Source organism: Haematobia irritans, chromosome 5, assembly GCF_050003625.1.
Source record: "Haematobia irritans isolate KBUSLIRL chromosome 5, ASM5000362v1, whole genome shotgun sequence".
NCBI lineage: Eukaryota > Metazoa > Arthropoda > Insecta > Diptera > Muscidae > Haematobia > Haematobia irritans.
Window position 1 is genome coordinate 155,191,277 of NC_134401.1, and position 12,063 is coordinate 155,203,339.

At 29.1% G+C, this 12,063-nt stretch overlaps 2 protein-coding genes across 4 annotated transcripts in view; both read left to right on the forward strand.

The window, feature by feature from the left end:
* Positions 1-8,971, forward strand: part of Gyg (glycogenin 1) — a 42,772-nt gene extending 33,801 nt beyond the window's left edge. The window contains exons 4-6 of one of the 3 annotated variants that reach the window (XM_075313230.1): positions 3,121-4,119; positions 4,916-5,117; positions 8,322-8,971. In XM_075313230.1, the coding sequence (XP_075169345.1) occupies positions 3,121-4,119; positions 4,916-5,117; positions 8,322-8,617 (1,497 nt within the window). In that variant the 3' untranslated portion in view covers positions 8,618-8,971. Of the gene's footprint in view, positions 1-3,120; positions 4,120-4,915; positions 5,997-8,321 lie in introns of those variants that run through there. The other 2 variants (XM_075313232.1, XM_075313231.1) reach the window with 2 other exon arrangements.
* Positions 1-12,063, forward strand: part of LOC142241468 (uncharacterized) — a 45,860-nt gene extending 33,797 nt beyond the window's left edge. Inside the window, exons 2-3 of the mRNA XM_075313233.1 lie at positions 9,224-10,447; positions 11,730-12,063. Of these exons, the coding sequence (XP_075169348.1) occupies positions 9,224-10,447; positions 11,730-11,800 (1,295 nt within the window). The 3' untranslated portion in view covers positions 11,801-12,063. The remainder of the gene's footprint in view (positions 1-9,223; positions 10,448-11,729) is intronic.

A 12,063-nucleotide genomic window follows, 5' to 3' on the forward strand; every position in this document is an offset into this window, starting at 1 on the left:
TTCTTACATGGAAGCCGGTTAAATTAATTTGTAATATTTAATGAAATATTACAAATTAATTTAACCGGGCTTTCTTAAGCTCCGTATGCATATCTAGCGGAATTTGTGCTACCCTGGATGTGAGGATATATTTTCGATTGTGTAGATATTGATCTCAAACAACAATACATGGAAAATAGTATTATTGGCGAAAATTTCAGAAAAAAACAAAGAAACAAAAATTTTCTATACATATAAAATTTTGACAAAATTTACTATAGATATAAAATTTTGACAAAATTTACTATAGATATAAAATTTTGAAAAAAAAATCTATAGAAATAAAAATTTGACAAAATATTCTACATAAATAAAATTTTGGCAAAATTTTCTAGAGAAATACAACTTTGACAAAATTTTCTATAGAAATAAAATTTTAAAAAAATTTTCTATAACATAGAAATAAAATTTTGACAAAATTTTCCATAGAAATAAAATTTTGACAAAATTTTCTATACAAGTAAAATTTTGACAAAATTTTCTATAGAAATAAAATTTTGACAAAATTGTTTACAGAAATAAAATTTTGACAAATGTTTCTATAGAAATAAAATTTAGACAAATGTTTCTATAGAAATAAAATTCAGACGCATTTTTCTATAGAAATAAAATTTTGACAAATTTTTCTATAGAAATAAAATTTTGAAAATTTTTTCTATAGAAATAAAATTTAAAACAAATTTGTCTATAAAAATAAAATTTTTAAAAAATGTTGACAAAAATTTTCTATAGATATAAAATTGAGACAAAATTTACTCCATAGAAATAAAATTTTGACAAAATTTTCTATAGAAATAAAATTTTAAAAAAATTTTCTATAACATAAAAATAAAATTTTGACAAAATTTTCCATAGATATAAAATTTTGACAAAATTTTCTATACAAGTAAAATTTTGACAAAATTTTCTATAGAAATAAAATTTTGACAAAATTGTCTACAGAAGTAAAATTTTGACAAATGTTTCTATAGAAATAAAATTAAGACAAAAGTTTCTATAGAAATAAAATTTAGACAAATTTTTCTATAGAAATAAAATGTTGACGAATTTTTCTATAGAAATAAAAATTTGAAAAATTTTTCTATAGAAATAAATTTTGACAAAATTTTCGATAGATATAAAATTTTGAAAAAAAATTTCTATAGATATAAAATTTTGACAAAATTTACTATAGATATAAAATTTTGAAAAAATTTTTCTATAGAAATAAAATTTTGACAAAATTTTCTATATAAATAAAATTTTTACAAAATTTTCTATAGAAATAAAATTTTGACAAAATTTTCTGTAGAAATAAAATTTTGACATAATTTTCTATAGAAATAATATTAAAAAAAAAAATTTCTATAAAAATTAAATTTTGAAAAAATGTTGACAAAAATTTTCTATGGATATAAAATTGAGACAAAATTTACTATAGAAATAAAATTTTGACAAAATTTTCCATAGAAATAAAATTTTGACAAAATTTTCCATAGAAATAAAATTTTGACAAAATTTTCTATAGAAATAAAATTTTGACAAAATTTTTTATAGAAATAAAATTTTGACACAATTTTCGATAGAAATAAAATTTTGACAAAAATTATCTATAGATATAAAATTTTGACAAAAATTTTCTATAGATATAAAATTTTGACAAAATTTTTAAAAAAATTTTCTATAGAAATAAAATTGTGAAAAAATTTTATATAGAAATAAAATGTTGACAGAATTTTCCATAGAAATAAAATTTTGACAAAATTTTCTATAGAAATAAAATTTTGACAAAATTTTCTATAGAAATAAAATTTTGACAAAATTGTCTACAGAAATAAAATTTTGACAAATGTTTCTATAGAAATAAAATTTAGACAAATGTTTCTATAGAAATAAAATTTAGACAAATTTTTCTATAGAAATAAAATTTTGACAAATATTTCTATAGAAATAAAATTTTGAAAAATTTTTCTATAGAAAAAAATTTTGCCAAAATTTTCGATAGATATAAAATTTTGAAAAAAAATTCTATAGATATGAAATTTTGACAAAATTTACTATAGATATAAAATTTTGAAAAAATTTTTCTATAGAAATAACATTTTGAAAAAATTTTCTATAGAAATAAAATTTTGACAAAATGTTCTATAAAAATAAAAGTTCTACAAAATTTTCTATATAAATAAAATTTTGACAAAATTTTCTATAGAAATAAAATTTTGACAAAATTTTCTATAAAAATAAAATTTTGACAAAAATTTCTATAGAAATAAAATTTTAACAAAATTTTCTATAGAAATAAAATTTTAACAAAATTTTCTATAGAAAGAAAATTGTGACAAAATTTTCGACAGAAACAAAAATTTTGGCAAAATTTTCTACAGAAATAAACGTTTGATAAAATTTTCTATATATATAAAATTTTGACAAAATTTTCTATAGAAATAAAATGTTGACAAAATTTACTATATAAATAAAATTTTGACAAAATTTTCAATAAAAATAAAATTTTTACAAAAATTATTAATAGATGTACAATTTAGACAAAATTTACTATAGAAATAAAATGTTGACAAAATATTCTATAAAAATAAAAGTTCGACAAAATGTTCTATAGAAATAAAATTTTGACAAAATGTTCTATAGAAATAAAATTTTTACAAAATTTTCTATAGAAGTAAAATTTTTACAAAATCTTCGATAGAAATAAAATGTTGACAAAATTTTCTGTAGAAATAAAATTTTTTATGCTAACACCTGTCTCAATTCCTTCCTTTAACTCCTTCGCAATTCAAATACCTTTAGGGTAGCGAAGTGAGGGGGGCTTAGGCTTGATACCTATGACTTTGTTAAACAAAGACGTTTTTAGTTTAGAGATTTTGAACTATCTTGCCAACTGAAACAACTATTCTGTCCTTTCTTCGGTTAAATAAAATTGTATTCAATACATACCGATCTAGACATCTTCTACATCGGTTAATTATCCGATATTGTGTTTTGAATAGCAAACATCTGTCATTTGACTAATTTTGTACTATCTCTTTCTTTATATATCATTTTCTGATCACGTCATAATCACACATACCAAAAAAAAAAACAAAGAGATATTCATGTCCTGCTCTAGTGGCATGGAAAAGTAACTATGACAATATAAAAATGCAGCAACAACAACAACACCAATATTATATGCAACAACAACATGAACATGAGCATAAACATTATGAATATCATCATCAATCTAATAATCATAATAATTATGATAATGATAACAACAACAACAACAATAGTAATTATCAACACAATCTATATGTTGATAATTTTTATGCAAATCAAGAAATAAAATTTCATGATCCTTGGGAAGATTACTATAGAAAATTAGAAGAAGAAGCAGAAAGGCAACGGATCAAAGCAGAAGAAGAAGCCAGAAGACATTTTGAATATCAAAGACAGCAGGAATTGCTGCAACAACAGCAACAATATGAGGCAGCCAATAATAATTGGAGAGAGAGTCACGAGCATAACAATGAGCCACCGAGAGAACAAGAGTATGTGAGAGAAGAATATTGGCATGATGATTCTCATCATCATAATCCACAGCAGGATTATTTTTATCAGGAACCAGAAGAGCATAGAGATGTATATTTTTATCAAGAAGAAGAAGAAACAGAGGTTGATAACACAAATCCTTTTACACAAACTGAAGAACATCATTATCAAGAGAGTTGGGATCAAGGGAAACAAGATGACAGTTCTAATTATTATACTAAAGAAGAATACTATGATGCTTTGGAAAATATTCAAGAACACATGATCCAAGAACCATCCTATCAGGAATCAAATGTTCGCAACTCTAATGATGAATGTAAGTGTAGTTCTACTACCGCAGAGGCTGAACATATTACACAAGGAGTTTTAAATAACTATGACAGTTCAGAGAGTAATCTCCGAGACCAAAGTTTAGAGATTAACAAAGACCAAACACAGAATACAAATGAGCATAAACAAATATCTCGATTATCAGCTGATCACAGTGAAACACAACAGGTGACTTTGAATACAAATGAAGAAGAAAGTGAAGTGGCACTGACAAATGGTGAAGAGGTAACAACAAACCCCAAAGTAAACAAAAAAACCTCATCTCTTCCCATAAATACGTAGTATCATCGTTTTATTATCACCATCATGATGTCTCTGCTAAACGATAATTCTTAGTGATGGACCTGTATTGTTTATCGATTACAATTGTCTTCTCATTTTAATGTATCATCATTTTGTTGTTATGGGGTTATGGCTCGGAAACAATAGATTGAAATACTCTCGTTTTACCTCATAATTTCTCATCTATTTCCAAAAAAACAAAAAACTGTTTTGTCTCATCAATGTTGGGCAGTTGTCATCTAGTGAGCGTTAATCGTTTATCGATAGAACATAACATCTTACATTGTATGGCATGTATTGTGTTCCGTCTCTCATTCTCTCATATATCTCGATCTCATTTACTGTACTTACATACTACATACATAGCTCTTAGATTGTTCATCTGTATTAGAACTAGACTACTCTACTCACATCTACCTTACCCCACCTTCTCTACCTACCTACATAATACATAAATACAATATTCTATAGTAATCTTCCTTAAGGTAAAATGAAATAATATTTTTGCTGGTAATAAAATAATAGACAAGTAAAAGAGAATCATGGAAATATATCTTGGTTTTTTCTAATTCTCTCTTATATAACAAAATGTGAAAAAAAAACAAAATTGTGGAAAATTTACAGTAGCTTAATGGGCAAAAGGGATTTTTTCTGTGTTAAATGTTTTGTTTTTTTTTGCTTCAAATTATTACTGAATTAAAATGTTAATAAAATATTTTTTTTATATTCCAATTTACAGGCTGGTTTGGCTGGAGCTTTGTCACAATTGCGTTTGGGTGAACAACGTACTCCCGAGCAAGAAGAATATGAGCATTTAATGCGTCGCCAATGCTGGGAAGCCGGTCAAGTTGATTATATGGGTCGTGATTCCTTTGATAATATTTGGAAGAAAATTACACAGACCATGGAATCGAAACCAGCAACTGGAGCAGATAAGACGGGTAGTTCTTAAAAGAAAGCACACCTGTTGCACAACACCCACCTAGCCATACTCATACATATACTCGTAATACACACCTAAAAAAAGAAAATTCTCAGTACTTGATAAAATTCACCACCCACACACATAGCACTCACCACTCTCAACAGTTAAATTAAACTCTCAATCCAATTGAATTCTCTTTAACTAAATGTGGGTGTGGATAACGTAGCGTCACTAGAGAGTATAAGATCGTCTAATAAGGCAATCCAGTAAACAAAAATGTTTGGAAAATTTATAAGTTCTTCAAAAATGTATTTTTTTGTGGAAATGTTCTCTATAGAATCACGTGTATATCCATTTGAAGCTCCTAATGCACTTCCGTTTATAGTTTCCCCACATTACTTAACTATGTAATAGGGCAAAAATATACACCATCTATAACAAAATCTGCAAAAAATTGTCGATAGCTTAAATAGGTTGTAAAAAAATCGCTAGATATGCATTATAGGCTTTAGGAAGAATGTATTACACTTTTATTATTTTTTTCTCTCAAATACATTGTTACAATGTAAAATAAAGAAACAAAAAAAGAGTAAAAGTTGTAATATTTTTCCATTGATTTACTATCGATAATAACAGAGAACCCACTAAGAGAGAGAGTGAGAGAGAGAGAGTAATATTCTAAGCATTTGCAAAGCAAACAAAACAACACAAAAACCAAACAAGAAACCACACAATTCACATCACAAATTAAACTCGAATTTTTTTATACAAACCTATATTTAAGCCTTAAGCAATTTTTAATTTCATAAAATTTGATTTAATCAAATTTTAACACATTTTTTTCTATTAAATAAAAATTGTTTTTAAAAAATAATTTGTTATAAACAAACTCGAACATTTTCCGTTTTCTTCTTCTCACATTTTGTTAAGGCTGTGAGTGTTAGCATGTATGTGAGTGTGATGTTTATTATTATTGAGACTGAATTTTCTTATCATCGTGTCCTTTTTTTATGTCATTTAAATTTCTTTTCTTATTTATAGAGTGAATGTTTCTTTACCAAAACTTGTTTATAATTTTGTTTAAACCAAAAACAAAAAAACAGAACTGGAATAAAATTTTTATTAACTATTTTTTTTCAAAATAATTTGTTTTTTATTTTAATTTTTAATGTATTGATTATTTTGTTTAATTTTATTATTATATTTGTTCTAAGTTAATAAATTGTATATTTTACATGTCCTGTTAGTCTGATAATGGAAACGAGTGATGTACGTCCAGCATGATTTTATTCATAACAATTATTTGAACTTTTTGAACAAAAAAAATTAAGAAACTGATTTTAATGACTCTGTTGATCAAGTTCCTTAATTATTAATAAAAGTGTTTTCAGTGTAAACATGTAAGTGTATGCATCCATTTCAATTAATGTTAAGTTATGTCTGACATAAGCGTTTCAAATATTGCACTGTATAAGTACACCCAGAGAAGGAATATGATCACCTCAAACATGTTTTAAGAGCAAAATGTTATTTTTGGGTGGGTATACAGTATTAAAAGAAAAAAAAAATAACATTTAACAAAAGGGCTGTTTTCTTTTAGCACTGGATACCCTAAGCCGTGAAGGAGAAAACAGAGAACTCTTTTAACCAGGACATCTCCAAAAATATGCATAACTGTTATCAGCTGTTTAAAAACAATCACAGAAAAGAAGTGAAATCTTGCATTTTTAATGTATGAAATGCTACAATTAGTAACAAATATTTACTGCTGCGATTATTTATGACACTGTACCACTTTGAATTGTTTTTTTTTTTTTTTAAATTAGTCACAATATAGTGCTATTGTGAATCGAAGAAGCGTCACTTTATCAAAATAAAATCTGGCAACATCGGCGCGACTTGCACTGATGAGATGTTCTGGATAGAACACCAGTGTAACGATGTTCTGGATAGCTCATACAAATGTTGCATACGAAAACAGTCCTAAAGATAATCTGCACCCAAAGAAAAATTACTTTTATCTGGAACGAAATTTTAGACAAACTAATAAAGTATAAACACGAATTTATGATCACGCCTGTATCGATTGTAAAACTTTTTTGGTTTCAAAGAAAATTTTGTTTATATAAAAAGTAAAAAAAAAATTTGAATCAATTAAATTTTTAATTGAATATTTTTCAAACTCATTTAAGACTTTAATTGGAAAAATTTTGGTGAATTTTTTTTTTCTGTGTGTAGACTTTTATTCATGCATAAACACTGAGAACAGATAAACTATAGAGTTATTAAATAAAAATAGTCAAAAACTTCCACAGGGACTTTACCACCCATCGGAAAGTTAAATACGAAGATGGGAAATAAACGAAATTCTTTATTTTTAATGCATAAAGTGTTCAAATAGTAACAATTATTTGCTAGTGCAATTATTTATGACATTTTATTACATTTAAATTTCATTATATTTGGACATATTAATCACAATAAAAGGCTATTGTGAATTAAAGAAGCGTAATTTTTATAAAATTCTGGGAAATGTTTCCAAGTGAAAGGTTTGCACTAACGAAATGTTCTGGATAGATCTCCAGTGCAGCGATGTTCTGGATAGTTCATTCAGTACTAAAAGAAAACAGGCCTATTAATTCAATAGAAAACTTCCTTGATCTAAAATTTAGTTTCCATAAAAAGAAATTAAATGTTTACCTACACAGAAGGTTCAATTAGTCGGTTATATTTGTATTTTATAGGGAAAACCTAATTATTTTTATATTTACTTTTTTTTTAATAATTGCAAATTCGGATGAAGGCAACATACCATGGTCCCTTTTTCACGATTATCACAAATTTGATCATTCAACTTCAAATATTTTACATCTTGTCAATCGATATCTATATTCTGGCAAGAGAATTACAAAACCTCTAGAATGTTGCACTTTTTGATAATTTTTTTTTTAATTTAATACTTTATTTTATTTATTTTTTATTTATTATTGATTTTTTTCACACTGACAATTCACAAAAATTTCCATTTTGTTGCAGCCTCACCCCCAAATACCCCCTATACACTAAACACAAAATAAAACTCTAAAATCCTTCACCCCAAAAAGCTAAACAAATACTAATAAATGTTTATTTTTCCCATGTTTTTTTTTTATTAAATGATAATCCCCAACTGTCAACAACTTACAAAAATAACATGCCAATTTTCTATAAAAAAAAATAGAATTGCCAGGCTCTACTAATCCAACTAATCAAAGAAATGGCAATACTGTTGTTGCTGCTGATGCTAAACGCCAACAACCTTCAGTTCAACCAATTAATCAAAGTAAAGGGAACCCTGCTGTTACGATCAATCGTCAACAATCTTCAACACAAACAACTAACCAAAGCAATGGCAACTCTACTACTGCGAACGTGCAACAGCGCCAACCGACAACAGCGCCATCTAACGTACGGGTGAATGGCACTAAACACCAGAGGACAACGACAAAACAAAAAGTATCGCAACGATTCAAATAGCAATTAATGAAATCTTTAAAACACTATATGTGTTGGATGCCCATGGTTTTTGTAAAATATGGACATTTAGAAGTTGATCTTATACCTCCACCCGTCGATGTTTGATAGAGATGAAACAAAGTACAAATCCAAAAAATACTCATACCATTTTAGTTTTATTAAACACTGTATTATAATCAATTGTTTTTACAATATGTAGATAATTTAGAATTTTTGAATGAAGAAAATTTGATTGCTTTAAACTAACTGAAAAGGCTTTAGATCACGAAGGAGGGATCGCTGCTTAAGGGGATCTTGTTAAAGGCAGGATAACCTGATGTCATGTAAATAAAATTATTTCAATTTGAAACTAAATGCCAGCTTTATAGCTTCTCTTAACTCTTGCACCGAAACACTTTATATAAATCAAATACAAATGATTCTTACCACAAAACAATTTCTTTATATTCCCCAATGCAATTTACTATTGTGAATTGTTGTTAATTCACCTACAAACACCTATACACCACACCACTACCACTATCTATACACCACACACTTTACACTTGACTCTAAATATACACGATTGGTCGATTGGTTTTGCCTGGTTTTTTGTTGTGATGGCAGAAATGTTGACCTCTGCTGATATTGAAGATGGCAAAGTTGTAATCGACGAGAAGACTGGAGTCAAGACTGAATACTTCAAGGTCGATGGTGGTTATTCTGTAAAGACCACTACTCCTCAGCCCAATGGTGGTTGGAAATCTTCGACCCAAACTTTCTACGATCCTAAGCCCATGAGTGAAGAAGACATGAAGAAGCAAATGGAAATGAAGAAAACCATTAAGACCCGCATGAACAAGGAAATTCGCATTGATGAGAGAACCACTATGTTGACCCGTGAAATTGAAGGTGGCTATGAGGAGGTTTACACAACCATCAATGAGGATGGTAGCAAGAGTGTCAAGACCAAAACCTTCTTTGATGCTGTACCCGAGGGTACTCCCTTCCCTGATGCTGCTCAACACAAGCCTGCTGGCAAGCAACCTGGCTCCAAGAAAATCACTACAACTCGTAAGGCTTCCATTGAATCGACCGATTCCACCGATAGCCGTAAATTGGTGCAAAAAATGAACAAGAACACCACCGTTGAGGAGACCCGCAGCATTAAACAAAACTTCGAAGTCACCGAAGAACACAATCGCACTGTGCGTAAAAACTCTTTGCAAACTGAGCAGACCATTAAGTCCATTACCAATGTAACTGATGGTTCCAACACTACTGACAAAAAGAAGAAGACCAAGAAGGTTAAGAGCCAAGCTCCTCCACCACCAGCTGATTTTATTCAAAATGATACCACTTCGGTGACTACCAAGACAGTACCCGGTGGTATTGAATATATCTACAGCACTCAATTGGAATCTGGCAAGACCATTACCACCTCCAAGACCGTTTATGAGGAAGAAGAAAGTGAATTGACCGAAGAGGAAATTAGAGCCTACAAGAAGACCTTGAAGGATGCTGAGAAACACAAGAACATTACCACCACCAAGAAATTGAAATCGGATTCCGGTACCAAGAAGGTTGTACCTGGAGAAAATCCCGGTGATGTGACAACTGTTGAAACAATTAAGATCCAAGGTGGTACTGAATATCATTATACCACCGTCACCGCCGAGGGTATTGTGAAGAAGGCTGTAAAGACTGTTTACGATCCCGTACCATGCTCCAACCCCGATGATAGTGAGGAAGAAGAAATCATTGAGGAGTATGAAGAAGAAATCATTGAGCCTGGAGAGAAGAACGTCAAGACAATTGAAACCATCAAGACTTTGCCACAAAAGTTTGAAGGTGAGTAGAGAATAATGATTTGTTTGAGGTTCTATAGAAATTCAGGGAAAATACGAACTTGATTGTCTAAATATTGAAATTCAGGGAAGATACGAATTTGATTGTCTAGATAACAGCTTACTAATTTTGGTATATTACTACAATTAAAGTTTTAAGACAGTTTCTCGAGGCCCGCAATATATACTCCTCAATCGCTCGATATTTGTGACTTTTATGAGTTAGAGAAATAAACAAAAGATAGTGAAACGAATCATCAGATAGAAGCCAAATTTAACCTCGACGAAGTTCTTGCATTTTTTTCTATGCAAAGTGGAACGCGTAGAATTGGACCAATAGTTCGGCATATTACAACCCCGTAGTCGTTATATCCTTATTGAGGCAGTCAACACACTTCTTGTGAGTCACTAATATCTGCAGCCATCCCCGTTCCTATTGAAAGAATTCCACTTATTCGACCCTTCCGAGGTTTTCGGTGTGTAGCCATAAATCCAAGTTTTTTCGTTCCCTCAAAAGGGTGCAGAAAATTCCCTGTCGTGTTTAAGCAGCATCAAACACTGCCCTGTAGTGGCCTTCTTTTATCCAGGATGGACCACTGCGGCATCCATTGAGCCGACTAATTTCGCATGGTAGAAACTTCCCTATCGTGTTTAAGCAGCATCAAAAACTGCCCTGTAGTGGCCTTCTTGTTTTACAGCATATGATCCATTATTATTTGAAGTGCTAACCACGTATCTTCTAGACTTAAGGATCCCAGTCCCTATTTCCAATCTGGGCCAGGTCCAGAATCATTTATTTCCCTAAATATTATGGACTTTTTATCTTATAAAAGCAGGGCAAAGCAGTGTTTCCATGGCTCTCCTGACTAATGTCATATTCTCCTTCAGTAGATCTTTAGTCTTTTTTTTTGGTCCACTTTCTAATATTTTCATTCCCATTACGTCCATATCTTTAAATATGGCCCCCATAAAAAGTCGATTTGCTATAGAAGATTATCGATTTGCAATATTAATTAATCGAATTAGATTTATCGACCTGTTTTTGACAAGAAATCGATTAGTACAATATTCAGTTTTCGATTTATGCCCCTATGTAGAGATGGATGCTTCAACTTTATGATTATCCATTTTTTTATCGATCATTCATTAGACGATATTGATAAAATCGATTTTCGACTTTTGAAATCGTGGACGAACTGCCTAAATTCAAATATTTGAAATTTCTTAACACTTCAATTCTTATACATTTCTAAATTTACCCTTTTTCGTCCGTTGTTTCTTTGCAGAGGAAGTAACCATCACCCATGAGAAGAAGGAAAAAAAGACCAAGAAGACCATGACTATGGTCAGTCAATAAATCACCATCCATCTGGAGAAGACAATAAATGCCGTGAACTTTTGCCCTCTGAACCATATCATAATTTTGTAATTTTTCTTCTAAATCAAGTCAAAGAATCGTTACTTAATGTATTCGTATATTTATTTTCCAAATTAAAATTTTAATTACATTTTTGAAATCTCTTCAATTAAATCCAATTTTATAATTATCACATATTTAATTTGTATAAAATGTAATTTTGTATTTCACTAAATAAAAATATTAATGAAAATTGTGTGAAA